Source organism: Sceloporus occidentalis, unplaced genomic scaffold, assembly GCF_023333645.1.
Source record: "Sceloporus occidentalis isolate IW3139 unplaced genomic scaffold, rSceOcc1.0.p SCAF_68, whole genome shotgun sequence".
In the NCBI taxonomy this organism is placed as follows: Eukaryota; Metazoa; Chordata; class Lepidosauria; order Squamata; family Phrynosomatidae; genus Sceloporus; species Sceloporus occidentalis.
The window spans coordinates 280548-298090 of NW_028317048.1; the positions used below are offsets into that span (position 1 = coordinate 280548).

The 17543-nt window shown below is 39.0% G+C and overlaps 1 protein-coding gene across 1 annotated transcript; it reads right to left on the minus strand.

Annotated features, from left to right (window-relative positions):
• Nucleotides 1-6162: 6162 nt before the first annotated feature.
• Nucleotides 6163-16391, minus strand: LOC149286466 (spartin-like). The gene is made up of 7 exons (XM_089493899.1): nt 15546-16391; nt 11169-11366; nt 9886-10000; nt 9240-9434; nt 8512-8670; nt 8345-8435; nt 6163-6355 (listed from the first exon to the last, which is right to left on the minus strand). The coding sequence occupies exons 1-7, from the start codon at nt 16389-16391 to the stop codon at nt 6163-6165; spliced, it is 1797 nt and encodes a 598-aa protein (XP_089350025.1).
• Nucleotides 16392-17543: the final 1152 nt, after the last annotated feature.

A 17543-nucleotide genomic window follows, 5' to 3' on the forward strand; every position in this document is an offset into this window, starting at 1 on the left:
TATAAATAAGGCAAAACAAGTTTTTTTGGTTAAAAGTGTTGCATTTGAAGTAGGCATAAGAAATATCCCATAGAAAGATAATCTTTTTGCCAAGTGCTTAAAAGGTCCACTTACCCAGCAACGATTTAGGTTAAGCGTTTCCATATATAATTGGTGAATCAAAGGGTGACTGAAGCCCATGGATGATTCTGAAAGAGACAAGCCTAGAGACGTTTATGTAGAAGCTATATATATATATATATATATATATATATATATATATATATATATATATATATATGTGTTTTAGCTATACAATATATCATACCACGGTATGGCTTCTTTTGATAATGCTATAGAAGTGTTTAGCTCAGTACCAAGCATCCCATGATGTTACCTGCTCATGTCCTTGTCCGTTTTAGTGCTAATAAACTGTCATATTAAAAGAAACGGGAAAAACGTAACTTTAGTTTGGGGTTTTCTTTTTCAGGTCCAATCAAGACTTGAACGTGTTGCAGCTATAAAACCGGGTTTCAGCAAAATGCATATATGACAAAAATTCGTGGTTTTTTTTCTCCTATGTCTGAAACCAGCAGGATATGTAAAAAAAAAAACCAAACAACAATAGGCATCTCAACACGTAACTGCTATATTAGCCTCTGCAGAGTTTGTAAGTGGAAATATATTTATTTCATGAGAGCATTAAATATAAGTGAAGTTATGTGCTTTTCATCTGCCAACCCAATTGGCCAATTCTCCAACTTGAGCTTCATACTGCTAGGAAACTGTACCAATGTGTTATAGCTACCATCAATATATGGCTGGTTCCTTTATGGGGTAGAAGATAAAAATGTAAATACTATAAATTAATTATAGCTTATATGCATATCCTATAATAATAAAAAAAAAAGCTGGCCAATATCGAAAGTACATAACAATCGCGCAAAATGTAATTTTTATCGCAGTGCCAAGTAATACCGCTAATGCAACATATCAGCCAAAATATCCAATTATACAACAAAACTTTCCAAGCCAGTTTTCATAAAACGGTTTGTTTTAGTCTGTCAGTTCTCGTCTTGTCACATACCCTGAATATATGTATTGTAAGAAGCGCTGTGTAAATTGTTGGCGCTATATAAATAAAAATTGTCTGTAGAACAGGAATGTCCAAATTCAATACAACGCTAGCCTGTATGCCAAGAGTACAAGGTATCACCTGCTGCCTGGATAGCTCATATTCGAGGACTCATTACCAGTAATGCTAAGTACATTGAGTGTGTTAGTATGAAAGTTTTCAGTGTTCCAACGGGATTGCACAAATACCAAAGCTCATAGGTTTTAGTATTTGGTGCTAATGAATCTTTTTCTGAAGCTGACAGAAACCCTTCTTCTTTAAACAAAACAGCATAGACTTTGCGGCTCTCTGTCTGTATGGTGAACAAATACCATCAAAACCATTTCAACCGGATATTGAACAATCTGCTGCTGCACGGCATCGCCAGCTTTCTGCTGGCTGAGCTGATGTAACAGCTTCCACCATGAAAGCCGGAAAGCTGTTACATTTGAAACTGCCCGATCGCATGATTGGGCAGTTTAAAATGCCCGATCACGTGATTGGGCCTTCCCTTCCGGGTTGCGTCACTGCTGACGTAACCCGGAAGTTCATCAGAGGACGGGATATCCCCTGCAGGGGATATCCTGTCCTCCGAAGAGGCGCAGACGCTGCGATCTCTATGCACGTCTGTGAGGACCTGCATAGCGATCACAGTGTGATCGGTGCAGGCGCATCGCGGGGATGGGAGTGAGAAACCATGTCTCTCACCCCCCCTCCCGTCCTGAAACAGAGAAGGAGAAAAAAAAATAATAAAAAAAATCATTAAAATAATAATATAAATAATAAAAAAAAAAAGTGAGCTAAGTGATGTCATTGTGACATCAATAACATGTTCAGGAGGTCCCTAAGAGGACCTCTAACCATTTAAATAAAAAAATAAATAAATATATATATATATTATATAAAATAAAAAAAATATATATATAAAAAAAATTAAAAAAACCTTACATACCATTGCCCTAGCATAACATCTAGCCATGGAAAGTATGGAAAATCTATATAAATTAGGTATTTCTGAAATCAGGACACCTGAATTGATAAAGTTGGAGGGGATTTTCCATCACTTTACCTAATTTGTGAGGATTCAGAGGGTAAATTTAAAAAAGGTGTTTTATTTTTTTTTTATTTTCGCTAGTTTTTACTAAATTTTCAGCTAATCATCCAACTATGGTATCAAAAGAAAGCTCTATCTCTCCTTGAAAAAATAATATATAGTTTACATGGGTACACTATTCACAGGAAAAGAGAATAATCGCTGAACTGTGCAAAAATGGCAAAATTGCTTTTGCACTTGAGGTACCAAAAACCCCTGGGATTGAAGGGGTTAAATTGAACTGTGTGTTGTGGCCGCTTTCGTTATAATTACGGATCCACATGCATTACCTGGAGAATATGGAGTAGCTTTCGACATTGACCAAAAAGGAAAGGTTATTTTTTAGATATGTATAGTTTTCCCCCACAAGCCCGTTATTCCTTAAAGCAAAGTACTTTAAGTACAAAGTGCCCGCAGAGTTGGAATAGCATCGTTCAAAATGCCTGCTGGGGCGTTAAGATTTCCCCTTAGTGGAAGAAACGGGTCCAACTCCTGAAAAAACAGCCCCAGGACATTATTACTCTGCCACCAAACTGCACAGTTGGCACAATGCAGTCAGGCAGGTAACGTTCTCCTGGCATCTGCCCAACCCAGACTCACCCATCAGAGAGAGAAGCATGATCAGTGACTCCGCAGAACACGTTACCAGTGCGGCGTGCGTTACACCCCTCGATCCAACACTTGGCCTTGTACTTGGCGATGTGAGGCTTTTATTCAGCTGCTCGGCCAAGGAAACCCATTCCATGAAGCTACCGCTGTAGTTTTTAAAATGCCTGCATTAATAAACATACCCAAGCATGTCTACTATTTCTTAAAACGTGCAGAATTGTTCTGAATATCTCCACCCTAATGTGTACACCAATCACACATAAGAAATATATAAAGCGTATATTGAGATAGGGAATGACACCAGATACGTATAAGAAAAGGGATGTGTTTAATTCAATATTAATTTATTAAATAGGGTTATACACTCACTGGTCACTTTATTGGGTACAGGGTTAGACCCCCTTTTCCCTTAATTCTTTAAACAATACTCAATTGGTACTAAAGGGCCCAAAGTGTGCCAAGAAAATGTCCCCCACACCATTAAACCACCACCACCAGCCTGAACCGTTGATACAAGACAGGAGGGATCCATGCTTTTATGTTGTTTACACCAAAGTCTGACCCTGCCATCTGAATGTCGCAGCTGGAATCGAGACTCATCCGACCAGGCAAGGTTCTTCGTCTTCCATTGTCCAGTTTTGGTGATCCTGTGCGAATTGTAGTCGCAGTTTCCTGTCCTTAGCTGTTCTGCATACCTTGCTTGTAACGAGTGGTTCGAGATGACAGAAAGGCAACAGTAACTCAGTCTGCCCATTCTCTGACATCAACAAGGGGTTCTCGTCCACACCACTGCTGCTCACTGGATATTTTCTCTTTTTCGTTCTCTGTAAGCCCTAGAGATGGTTGTGTGTGAAAATCCCAGATCCGCAGTTTCTGAAATACTCAGACCAGCCCGTCCGGCACCAACAACCATGCCACGTTCCGTCACTTAAATCCCCTTTCTTCCCCATTCTGATACTCAGTTTGAACTTTAGCAAGTTGTCTTGACCGCGTCTACATGCCTAAATGCATTGAGTTGCTGCCATGTGATTGGCTGATTAGCTATTTGTGTTAACAAGCAATTGAACAGGTATACCCAATAAAGTGGCCAGTGGGTGTATAAGTATATATTGAACACAGGATAGTCGCATAAGAAATGGGAATATTTCTCTAGCACCAAAAGGGCAGAGCTAGCAATAGCTACTGCACACTCATTCTGCACATGGAGCATGTCCAAATACCCGAGATGGGGCCGTATTGCCCTTTGGGGCAGGGCAAAAGAGAAAGGGAGTGTGATGACTTATGTCCGATTACTACTTGCAGGCATGCAGACCAGCGATATAATGTGAACAAAACAGGGAGTAATTTTAAGTTTTCTATGCTGCACAACATTAGAAGTATATCATTTGTGACATATTGATATTTAGAGTTCGAAAATCCAATTTAGTGCTTGCAGGGGAAACCCATCAATGCGTCTCCTGCCTTGTACGGTCTTTGCATGCTGGCTGCTTTAAAAAATAAAAAGTCCACACACAGATTTTAATAGAAATAAATAATTTTATTACAGCAAATGAATACAGGTTGTATTTATACTTAAATTGTAGTTCTAATATACCTTTCATCTTGTTACAAAGTGCAGAAATAGTGTGTAAAGGAATTATAGTGGTAGGTAATCTACTATTGCTTAACTAAGGCATCTGCATCTAGTAAGGTTTTTAGTGTTTTTAACCCCTCTGACTCCCAAGAATTAAAATAGGCTTTTATTATCCTTGCGTTAGGCAAGACCTGAATGCACAATTGGAGACATTTTCAAACAGAAAACAGACACGAGCAAACAAAGTAAGACAGTCTGACATTTCTGGGCAGTCACAATGGACAAGATGGAACAAATATAACAAAAGGTGTATAATAAAACCAAAGAATTTGGTGGCAGAGAACGATCTAGTCTTTTTTTACCGACTGTAAATGAATGAATGAATAGGATTGCTTGGCGTGTTTGTACTCCCAGACCAGAACACACCAGCCAAGCGCAAATTCCTGGTCCAGCAATGAAGAAGAAAAAAATCCTTTCAAAATAAGTAATTCACAATACATTAAATATTACAATTTAAGCAATCATTTTTTTAAATCACTTTGCTTTATACCGCATTCTGTTAGTTTGACTTAACTCTTTGCATACCAGAGGGCAAGTTAAAGGATTAGAATAGTGTTTAGATAGTATCAATTGAAGACTATAGTAAAAATAACTAAATTTAACCCAAATTATTGAGTATTTGTTATTATTTACAACAATAGTAACATTTTGTGTATAATACAAAACAGATAAAGAATGAGAATTTAAGTAAATGGAATTATAAAAAGCAACGTGTTTCTGAAAAACAGTCAGTTCTACTGGTTTGCACATTAAACTTTTCATGCATCTCAATTAAAATGTTTCATATCGCCCCAGGATATTTGGGGTGTAGTATCATTATTACCACTAGGTGGCATAACAATTCTTTGTTCAGTCTCAGCCATGCTCCCAGATACTGTCCTTTAATGTACCATTGTCCAAAATTACTTTTCAGATGACTCTGATAATGTGAAATTTTAAAACTATGCTACACATTAAAATGTACATTATGATAAAATGTTTGTCATTTCAGGAAAAAAAAGCGATATTCCATAAACTATATGCCGGCACTTCCCGAGTCAGTGTTGCAGTTTCTGCCATAAGCGCTCATGGTGTACACCTGTTCAATACAGATGAATAAACATTGGAAATAGTAAGGAGGTCTCAATATCTAGATTACATTTAATTTGATAAAATAAGATAGCAACGAAACCCAAGGTTAGACAGAACACGTCATTGGGTTTTTAGGCAGCATGACAGCATTCCCCTCAGCTACACAATTCTTTAGCAGTTAATATGTATCGGTATACTCACACGAATATAGATAATTTTATCAAAGCCACAGAGCCACGCCACTCATTTACCTTTGCTCATGTGGAAAGGGGATCAAGATCTGCACTACTAAGGAAGTCCTGAGGATAGACTCTATCCACTATGGATGTCCATATATTTAAATGTGGAGGTTGGTGTGGACCAGACCTTCCTTTGTTAAAGGCAAACTAAACACACATGATGGCCACTTCAAACAGTTGGGAAAGCGCATTAATACCTGCATCCAGCCAGACAGCCTCACATTATACATCAGCGCTCTGACAGGTTCTGCACCATGTCGTTCGGTTGCAGCCAGAAGGATTAATATGAAGCACTGCATCACCTACTAGAACGGTAAAGGTCCTTTCACAAATGCTTTGTCATGGGTAAGAAACCCAGCATTAATTCTTCAAGCCAAGTAGGAGAAGGTCCACACATTTAAGGCAGCATGAAATTAGTAATGGTTCAGTGAAGTCCGTCTTTTTTTTCTTGCTTCTCTGTTATCTTGTACTCCTCGAGGATGGCGTGGCCCGTTTCTTTGGCAGATTTTTTCACGATAGCTTTGATGCCAAGGTGATCAATGTTAAATGCGGTTACTCCAACATTAATAGCAGAATTCATGGCATTGTCTGTGGCATGGCCAGCGTCTTTACCATACCTACATTAGAAGTGAAACACATTTCAGGGTTATTTTATTTTATTTTTTTTACATGCAATTTGCAATCTTAGTTTTTGGTTTAGAAGTCATTAGAGCTCATCAATAGGACAATAGTACAAAGACTGCATTAAAAAAGACCTGTCACCTTTGTGATTGCGTTTCATTTATCAGTCTGGTTAAGAAAGACAGTTACCAGTAATTAAGAAAACGAAGCTACGGCTACAAACTGCACAAGCTGGCAGAGTAATTGGTTAGCGAGATGGATTTAAATCAGTCAGTTACAAGGATTTTTTGTATCTTACCAAATAAATGCCAATTTTGGAATTTACCGATAGTGTAATTAATTAATTAATAAAAATCATACAATATTTTTTTTTTTTTTATGTATAGCCAAAATCATGTTTTAAAAATATTCATTCATTATATGGATTGAAAATGAAACTATTGTTCAAAAGGGTATTCACTCCATGATGAGTATGTTCATATGACACCCCAGTGTACATAAAGATGTCACCCATACAATGCATGAAATATAAGGCTGTACTTCTATAGCACAAGCGTTGCCATATTAATGGTGCCTGCTTCCCAAAGTGGATACGTTGTGGATGGGGCCTCCTCACTAATGGACAACATGATTGTTCCAGAATTCACCTCCATCTACTAAACCCTCTAGTGACCACCCGGGACATGGCTCAAAAATTTCATGTTTCTCCCTTCCACCCCTGACTGTCCAGCAACACAACATACCCCCTGAGGCATTTCACAACCACATGAGCCTTCATACATCACACAGATGTGCCCTGGAACTTGTATATAAGCCTCATTAAATGTTTATGATTTTTCTCTGTATATTTTTAGGGGTTTCACAATACTCAAAGGGTGGAGTGAATTACCGATTTATACCAAATAAATGATTATTACTGGTTATCGCTTAAACTGTGTTACTGCAGGAACCATCCATGTTGAGTCCCCTATATCTAGGTAGAAGAAATAATTTCGTTAAACATTGTTGGCAGCATATCAACAAACTTATTTTCCATCATATTTCAGGAGTTTAATTTCGTTTTTAAAGATATTTCAGTATAACGTATTGGATGGCAGACCCTCTCTGATGCACGTTCCTTAAATGTTCCAGTTAACCAGCTTGTCCAGTGTTTGTGGGCCGGTGTTTACAGAGCAAGGTATAAAGTCAGATAAGTTCATGGACCTTTTAGGTCACTTCAAGTTTAAATCTCGACTCATACTATCCTGCTTCTTACTTTATGAAGGGTGGTCCCCTAAAAGGTGTTTTGCACCTTCTATACTAAAAAGGTCTGAGGGTCACATCAACTTTTGTTTTATAAGAAGTTCCCCGGCTTTCTGTGGTCCGGAAATTATTTGCCGACATTTTTTGGAACAGTGAGTGGATTGTCCTCCCAGCTCACTATTTCATTTTATTACATGGCCCACACTGGATGGGTAATGCCATATTCAGTTTTATGGGTTCTTGAGAACCCTAGCTATGCTCCTTTTTATTGTATGTAGTTTACATTATCAGTTGCACGTGTGATTCCCCGATGGGGTGCTATAGATAAGCACAGTGGAGCAGTGATGGCTGGATCTACATACTGGACATACATTTAAAAGCAGATGTTTCACTAAACCTAACAATTGTACTACTAAAAAGTAACAGGCATTTCTTTGTAATTCATAGTACGCTCAAATGTAATTTTAAGCCATGTAAAGTTTTGATTTATTTATATTTCTTAAATTAACCCTTAACTGAAACAAAAAAGTTATACACTGTAGGCTGCGATGATAGGAGCATGTTAGAGAGTTTAATATTTTGTGTAAGTGGAACAGCACCCCCCCCCCCCAAAGCACACATATACCATATCCCTTCTGATAATAGTATGCTACTCTGCTTCGCCCCCCTCTAAAAATCTAGATTTTGCAATTAGTATATGGCAAACAATTTAAATTTATATTGAAGAAAACCATATAACCTACTTGTACTTGACAGTGTGAACGGTCTCTGATGCAACACTTTTTGCAACATTCTTAGCAGCATATTCCAGCCCCTGCCATACAGTCGCAAATCCTGAAAGATGAATCATTTCATTTAGTGGTATTGTATAGAGACAAGCAGATAGGATTTTACTCAGGTTATGGACTACCTTGGACTCCACTGGCGGCCACCACCATAGCACCTTCTAGTTGGGACTTGCCACCCTTGTCTTTCTTCAGGGATTCAGGGATAAGCTTGCCCCCATGTTTCTTCACGTGTGGCGCTAGCTCCTTCCCAACGCTGCTGGCAATGGAGCACAGGCCATCAACTAAATACAGGAGAGTATTACAAAGTATTAGAAACCTTGGCAGTTCAGCACCTTATAGACAGGAAAAATATATTTTATGGCACTTTGGTTCTAACCGACATCAACACAGCACACTGATATCTAGCTTATTTTACTTTTATACATATACATTTTTTGCCCTCTCATACATGTCCTTTTAATTGGGGCTTCATCTTCCCACTTCCAGATTTCTGAAATATTTTCTTCCTTTTTGTTGTGAAAATATCCCATGTGCACTCTCTGCGATTCCCAGTTTTGGCCGCTAAAAGCAACCAACAGGTTGCCGAACGCGTGTATTCCTGTGCGAGTGATCGCCAGAGCCGACGAGTACCTTGAGTTTGAGAAAGAGATGCGTTTGGCCAAAGGGACTGGAGCTTGGGGGGTGGGTAAGCATGCTAAATGTATAGAGAGATTCTAAGGAATCCTTTTATGCAATTACAAGTAACACAACTGTCAGATAACACCCAGCAATCATATGTATCACACAAGGGCTGGGGTGTACCTTTAAAACCTGACCAAATACCAGTACTGAGGTGACTTCATCAGCTTACCAAGGTACTGGCTGACTTTCACTGCCCCACCGGTGGCTTGCTTGGCTACATGAAGTCCTTTGGCCACCGTGGGATTAACCTCCGCAGGCCGTTCATCAGGCTGGATGTGTTCTCGCAGTTTTGTTGCACCTTTTTGAATGGCTTTTTCAGTCAACTCTGCTCCTTTCACAAAACCCCAGCTCAGCCAGGAGGCACCTAGAGTAAAATAAGCCATCTATATATAAAAAAACAAACAAACTCAAATGTGCTGAGGGGACATAAGTATGCATTAAATAGTGTGCAATTAACCATTTGGATAGTAGATGGAGCTTAGTAGCATAATTTACATTATTTTAGCTCTAGTCATGTCCTACAGAATGACTGAGATTTTTCAGAGTTGCTCACTGTAGCCAGCACTATACATTATAATTATTGTTTTATATAGCACCATCATATTCAGCAGCGCTGTACAATAGGACATAACAAGCAGTGCATAACATAGGTTGACTTACAAAAGCAAGAGGTAAGGAGGGCCCAGCTCCAACGAGCTTACAATCTAGAAATCTGCACAGATGCACAAAAAGAACAAAACAAAAACACTAAATAAACAAGAAAAATTAAAATCTGTATCCCAAAAGAAATCAGTTGGCTTCTCCTTATTCCTCACCAGACAGAATTCCTTGTGCAACTTTCTCGCTCCATTCTGGTAATGTCTCCTTCGGCTCAGGAACAACATGTATTGTCTGACTGATGTCAATGACTTGACTTGATGCTTCAGAAGGCTTAAAAGTGGGAAAAAGACAAAAAAAACAAACAAAAAAAAAACCACAAAAACCAGGTTTTTAATTATTATATGACATTATATACTCTGTTTACACCAATAAATCAAAATTTAAGCAGCAATGATGAGCTTCTGGACTAAGGATAACATTAAATACCAAAGATGTTCAAAATTGTACACCGTTATAAACAAATGCCAGTATGTCTATGGTTAAATTATGCTTTCAAGTAAATCGGCCGCTGAGAAACAAATATACAGTTGCTTAACATTTGAGTCATTGATACTCGAAAACTAATTGGGTACGACTGGCCTTTAATATATTTCTGCTGGAAGAGACACGGCTTCTCAGTGTTTATGTCCCTCCACCTTTCCAAGCGATCACAAGACATTGCCCAACAAACAAGAATACATGACAAGAGCCTCACGGCTGTACCAGGCTGGCCTTTATCTAGGTTATTTGTTAACTGGTCAGACTGGTGATTACAAACGTCACTTTCAATGGACACTCAAGCCATCGCATTCATTTTAATGCATATTATAGCAATTTTCGTGGTGTTGCTTTTGCAGATGCACGAGAGGATTCAGCAGAACCCCCCCCCCCCCCCGATATGCATTTGCCCCTTCCCCTGTGCCCTAGCTATGTTCGACGGAGCACATCTCCCTGCATGTGATAAACTCACCTCCAGTCGTCTCCGTCGCTGATTTATTCAGACTCTCGTGCGCAGGCGTGACAAACTTTCCCATTGATTTCCAATATAACGTCTAGCCTAGGAGGATAGCAGCTGCAGCAACAAAGCTGCAACTTCTACATAAGGTGTTTTATCCCCCCCCCATTTATGATGAATATATACTGCAATACTCAGAGTACTTTACTATACATTCTTCTTTAATGGGAGTGCCAAAGAAATTAAACTATCCCTTTAAGCTAACTAAATGACACATGGTAGGAGGCCACAAAGAAGGGTCTTATACTTTTCCAGCATGGAGCCATACATTAAAAGATACGTGGGAAAAGCCATTGGACACTGGCCCACTAGGCATTTGCCTGATGGTCAGTCCAGGCCTGCTTAAGCCTTATAACATTATATTCTCTAAAGGGCAGGCAACATAACCAATGAATGTAATTTTCTTTCAGTTCCTCGCGTAGCATCAGCAGTGACTTCAATTACCTCAATCCTCAGATCAGACATCTGCTTGAGAAGGTCGTCAAAAAGTTCCCGGTCTGCTGCTGGCAGCTCATGAGAGAGAACAACCCCTACATAAGACCCTGGAACCTGGGACATCAAGTCTGGAAACATGTACACTCCATTGTTTGACCTGAAGACAGGCGACTGTGTCCACATGAGTGGATACAGCCAATCACACACCTGGGAAGAAGAAAAAGAAGAAGAACATAGTTACACATCATCAGAAACACATGATATTCCTAGATCAGAAATCAGGAGCTAAAGGTTAGACCTGGACTGAATCATTTACGCACTAGAAGCATTCTTTACAGGTAGCAGACAGTCCATGTTTTAGAAATATAAATTAAAACGTTACGGTTTATTAAGAATTTATGGATTATACAACCTTTGTGAGACTCTATGCAACCACCAAATATTATTGAATGTCTAATTTGAATATGAGGTGTCATAATTACTACAGCAGTCCATACGTTATGTTTTTGCCTAAGCTGATCAGAATCAGAAGCCAACTTCCATTGCAAATGAAAAACAAGCTAGGGGTAAGCAAAGCTAAACACACGTCCTATCAAGTCTGGTTTTGCAGGCACGTCAGCCAATGGCTTAGACGCAATAAAGTGCAAATAAGCGACGCAAACAGAACAGCACAGGGGGTTGGTAAGAGACCAGACTCATAGGTCTTGGTAGGATGCCGCGGCAGATGAACCCCATAATATGTGTACATGGGAGACCTTTTGTTCCTTTTTTGCTCACCACTGAAGCTGTGGTTTACTAGCGTTCTCAGATTCTCATGGGGTAAAGCTGTTCCTATCCTATAACAGAATCTGAAACGGGCTTCTTGTGGGTATTCTGCGGCTCGTGTAACCTCACTCTGTTGTGCTCCAATTTACGTAAGAAGCTCATGTAACAGTGTGTTAGACGTCAAACAGCAATCTAGCTTTTGTCCTTATTTATACATCTCTTCCAAGGATATACAAGGTAGAGAATTGTACCATGTTAACCACAGAAAGAGAGAAAGCCAATTTGGTAAAGATGATACCTTGATGATAACATCCAATGGATTGCAAGCTTTGGAGACTAGGTCGATACTTTAGGAATAGGTATAATATGCCTGAAAAAGACACCTGGATAGTCTCAAAAGCTGGCAATCGATTATACGGCAGTTAGCCAATAAAAGTATCATCTCTACCAAAATTTGCTTTCTCTCTAAGATTCTTTAAGGCACACTCCAGCTATCCAATGCACTTTAATGCATATGCTGGCTGAGAGTTCCTTTTAAAATTTCAGTTATGAGCCGCTCCGAGTGCATTTGCCCCTTTGCCCACCCCCAGCTATTTTCCATGCAAGCGATGCACGTGAAATGCTTACCGCCAATCAGCTCTAATGCTGGCTGGGAATGTTTCACACGCACATACATGGAACACGCACACATTTCTACAAGAGCATTTTCAAGCTTAATCAGCTTAAAGTACTGTTGAACCATAGAGGAGGCAGGAAGCTGCAGCTTCTACCTAAGGGTTTTGTTGTGCTTTTGAAGAATGTATTTTAAAGTGCTCATTGAATATTTTAACACAAGTTCTTCTTTTGGGAGACTGTCTCCCATTAATGTAAGTGCAGGAAACTCTGCACAGTTTTTGAATTTTTAGTGGGATTGTTTTCACACATTCCCAAATTTACTTACGTTTATTCTATTTTGCAGGCCATTAGTATTTATTGATTTATATAGCAAAATAATATTCTGCAGCGATGTGCAATGGGTAAATAGAACATAATCTGCACAGATACAAAAGGAGAGGAGGCTATAATAATATATACATAAACCACATTATACTTTTTAATGAAAATAGTGTTCAATAAAAGGTAGTTTAATAAAATACGATGTGCTTTGGTTCTATTTGAATTCTCCAAAAAAATTAAAAAGCTGTGCTCTGGAAAAACCTGAATCCACTAAGCATGCCAAACACCAGAGATCTCATATGCAAATCCACTCCAGATATGTTAAGTGGACAAGCAGCTATTTGTGGAATCTACAGAGTAATGTCGTTTTTCTTTTCTGACTATACTGTCCTCTTCCACTTAAAGTTTGGTGATCATTCCAAAAACAATGAAATAAAGATATATTGTTTAAGGACCGAGCTGCTTTTTTCTTTTTGTACCCTTTGTGATCGAGGCGGTTTTAACATTTCTGTGGTGCTTGTGTTTAGTTGTAATTGTATTCTCTCTCATTCACTGAGCTTATACAAGTTATATATTGTTTTTTCAGGACAGGCAGGACTTTCTTCATATACCATTATTTTGATCAAATCTTTGAATTAAAAAATAATAGGCGTCTGACTTATCTGAAAAGTATTTTACTCATCTACAAAAGCTAACTATGTAGCCTGTTAAAAAGACTATAAAATAATGTCCTGAGTTTGGAAATATCGAATGTGTTTTTGCAAGTTATAGGGCAAAAAGTACAATAAGCTTTTTAAATCTTGTAATCTGGCCCCCCATGTCCTATTTAGGGCATCTCTAAAGCTGGCCGATTCAGTTTGCCCCCATCAAAAACATATTTTTGAAAAATAGACACCCCAGGGTATTTAAAATTGTGGTATTTTGATGTTTCAATGCCTTAATTCAACCACCAGCCTTTGTCAAGTTTGTAGTAGTAATTTTTTTGTCCCCCCCCCATACAAATTGTACCTCAGGTATAAATTAATAGCTCCTGGTATATGATGGCACTTTCAAACAAGACCCCAATATGTGTGCAGCAATATCTCCTGAGAATACTGGTGTTCACAGGTTTGTCAAGTGGTTTGGGGGTTAAAGAGCAACATTTGGGAGATGTGCATTTTTCCAATTTAGAATTTTGACATTTGGTCATCCTGTTCCCATGCTAGAAACCCCAGGCTAGTAATTTGTGTTCCCCCCACCCACCCCCATTGTACAAAAAAGCCTGGCCCTTAAGGGGTTAAACTACATACCCCATGGGTGTTTCAAATGCAAGTATTTTACATGCAAGGATTTTTAGGAATTGCAGAGCCAATTTTAGGACTTGCTCATACAATGAAAGAGGTTTTTTAAAAAAAATATATTTTAGACATTTGTTTTAAAGGATTATGTTTACATGCTACCAAATGTTTATTTTTTAGCTATTTTTATTTATTTTTTTAAATATATATTTTACTGATCACATTGCGATTAGTAAGCTGGGTGACATTAACTTGCATGGTTGAATTTAGTACCTGTATTCAACCTGGACAAACCCTCTTGGGAACTTGTTTATTTTTTAGTGGGCTCTGCCATCTTGCAAGAGGCAGCATCTCTCACTTTGGAGCTTGTGGCTCCTCTCTGGAGCGACCACAGTGGGTGGGTTTTTGGTGTTGCTGAATGCCTCAATATCAATGGTCGCCTCTTAACTCTTTTAAAGCAGTTGGCCGCCGCCATATTTAATATGGCTTCTGTTGTCGCTCCAGGTAGCGATCAGATAGGCCCCTGCAACTCTACAGAGTCAGCCCTCACCAAAATTACTAATGATCCCCTCACAGTTCAAACAATAATCCACTTCACCTTGCAAATGCTCTTGAACACCGTCGGCCACCACTCTTCTCCTGCTAACCCTTTATACTTGCGGTATGTCTCTCCTGGCTCAAATCCTTCTTCTCTGAGCATATCTTTACTATGTCATTCTCTGGCACTTCCTATGCCCCATACTGTACTTTTTAATGGAAATCTCATTTGGTTAGACTGTCCCCTACTTATTTTAACTTAATGCTCACTATAAAAACACAGAGAAATATACAATCTATCCTATCAAATGTTTGTTAATTCTGTTTACTGTCAATGTTGTAGTTAATTTGTACTCCTCTGTTGCAATGTTGCTGCATAATGGAACTATGGTGGAAGCCATAGTTTAATACCACCTGAACTGGAGAACAGGGTATTTGGTCATTAGCTCACATTTCGCAGACTTTAGTAGGTTAGTGATACAAGTCCAGTTGCAACGGAAGCCTGATAAGAGCGTCATCCAATATGCAATCCAAGACAGAACTCTCTCTAAAACGCTTTGAAACACACTTTTAATGGACTGCCTGCTAGTATAGACCCATTACTGTAATATTCAGTGGTTGTCCATTTGCATACACTATTTATTCTTCCTGGTGTACTACATAATAGATCACAAGACGTTCACATGCAGTACTTTATTATACTGCCTGCAAACATTGTATTATGCTCCTCTAACAGACATATAGCAAATCCAAAACAGGATTTTTATCAAGATGTGAACACCGATTTCTGTTTTGAATCATGTTGTGATCTATCTACTAAATTAAAGATAAAACATACAAAATAAATAGCCTATACAAAAAAATGTGTTACCTGAAGGAAAGCTGGTGGGCGTCCCTGTGCTGCCTCACTGCTGGTGTCTATGAACTTTATAATACGGAGATATCCGGGATAGGACGGAGCGCCGACTTGGCCATCAGGGGTCACAAAAAATATCTGTACACCTTGAGGAATAAGTATCATCTCGTCTGCATCTACCCCCAGACTATGTACTGGTGGTGGCTGAACTTGAATGGAGTAGAAGTCATCTCCTACTGTAGGAAGTTCTCCGGATTCAGTCCCGTAAGAAACCGTGTAGTGACCATCTGTGGCCTGAGGAGTATAAATTGGGGGAGCTGCTGTCGCTCCTCCAATAAAGGGGTTCATTGGAGGAATAGGTTCATTGCCTGGCATAACGGAAGTACCGTTATTAACAGGACAGGACTCTGCTGGGAACGAGGGAAGATTTGGAGGCGGTGGTCTGGATGGTTTCTCTTTTTCCTTGGGAGGTAGTTCTGGATACATGTTGGGAACTTGGGCAGGTGTACCTGCAGGAACTGGAACAACTGGAGCAGCTGGATTTACTGAAGCCGCTGCCATACTCTGCTGTAAGATATTCAAACGAGTGTTAACATTTTGCAGGGTCTCCTGCATCTTAACTTGCATTTGTCTTGCAGAGTCCCACGCCGGACCCACGCAACGAGGTCCACGTAAAGGGACACTCAACCCCCTTATCAAATGCTCCTGCCCTTGCCTATAATAGTTACGGGCTTGTTCCTTGTAACCAGACTCATCTGTGTTCAAGCCTTTATTGATAAAGAGAAACGCTTTTCTGTATTCTTCCTCTATGCTCCGAATCAAAGCGTTGTCCTCCGGATTTAGAGGTACTTGCTTTTCCATTACTGAAATAAAAATAGAAATATTAATTAATAAATGGGGGTTCATAAATAATGCAGACTAAAAGGCTAAATTATCAGGCACAGCAAGTCAAAACCCAAAAGCAATACTGGCAGATTTGGTCAATTACATGACTTCGCTATTCTTTACCCGAAGACGCTGTATCGTGTACATACATTTATTATACAGCGATGTCGTTTGTCACAGACTAAAACCTTTTTTCTGTTCCAATAAACGTATCTGCAGACCTGGCGGCTGTCATCGGTAATTATCCGAGCTGATTCTTTATGGCAGTGCTAATGAAGTCCGTTGCTCCATAGACTTTCATTAGTCAGTGTGTCCGGCTGTTTGATTAAGACCGAGTCATTCAACTGTTTATCACAGACAGAATGGTAAGATGCTAGAGAGTTTGCATAGTAGATTGGGTTAAAATAACAATAATAAAATAGGCTAGATACAAATCTCTAACTGCTTAAAAAGTTACATTATTACACAATAAAAAAAAATAAAAAAAAAGAAGAAAACAGAACAACATTATTGAAAATCTATTTTTAATCTTATACTATTCACATATAATTATCTAAATATTGGAGGTTGCCGTCCTTTTAATTAGGCAGAGGAAAATATCAAAACTATAGTTACTACCTGAGCCAATATTTATATCTATACAAATAATCCTATCCAACATGGGCATTAACATTTACTAAAATAACACGGTAGATTAACCACCGGAGGTAGGAGCCTACATACTGTTCTGGAAACTTGTCTAGAGGACTCGAGCTTCCAAAAACAGACATCTGATGGCCCAGTTCCTTGAGTTACGATCCTCTATATGGTTCATCATTAGTATCTTTTATTTATATAGCACCAACGCAGCGCTTCTTACAATACTACGACAAACCGATACATACGGTGCAAGGAGCCCTGCTTTATAGAGTAAAGTATACTGTCTCCGATGCTGATAAAAACCAGTATCTTAATATTATTCCGAAATCAGATTCTATTTTCCATTAAATAAACTGCGATAATATCAAAAGGCTAGAAGACGTGGATTTTGCGTGGTGGTGATGCAAACTCTCGGTCACAGTGGGATAATCTGGCCGCTTTCCATTTCAAGCATGTGACGCGCTGAACGCTCGCACAAGTCCACATTGT

Bases quoted from the DNA above. Each gene is read 5' to 3' on its own strand.
- LOC149286466 (XM_089493899.1), bottom strand. From the start codon at position 16,391: ATGGAAAAGCAAGTACCTCTAAATCCGGAGGACAACGCTTTGATTCGG. The intron at 11,367-15,545 runs GTAACACATTTT...TCTTCTTCCCAG, and splicing joins GCCCACCAGCTTTCCTTCAG to GTGTGTGATTGGCTGTATCC. The intron at 9,435-9,885 runs GTGAGGAATAAG...ATTTTACTCTAG, and splicing joins TGCACAAGGAATTCTGTCTG to GTGCCTCCTGGCTGAGCTGG.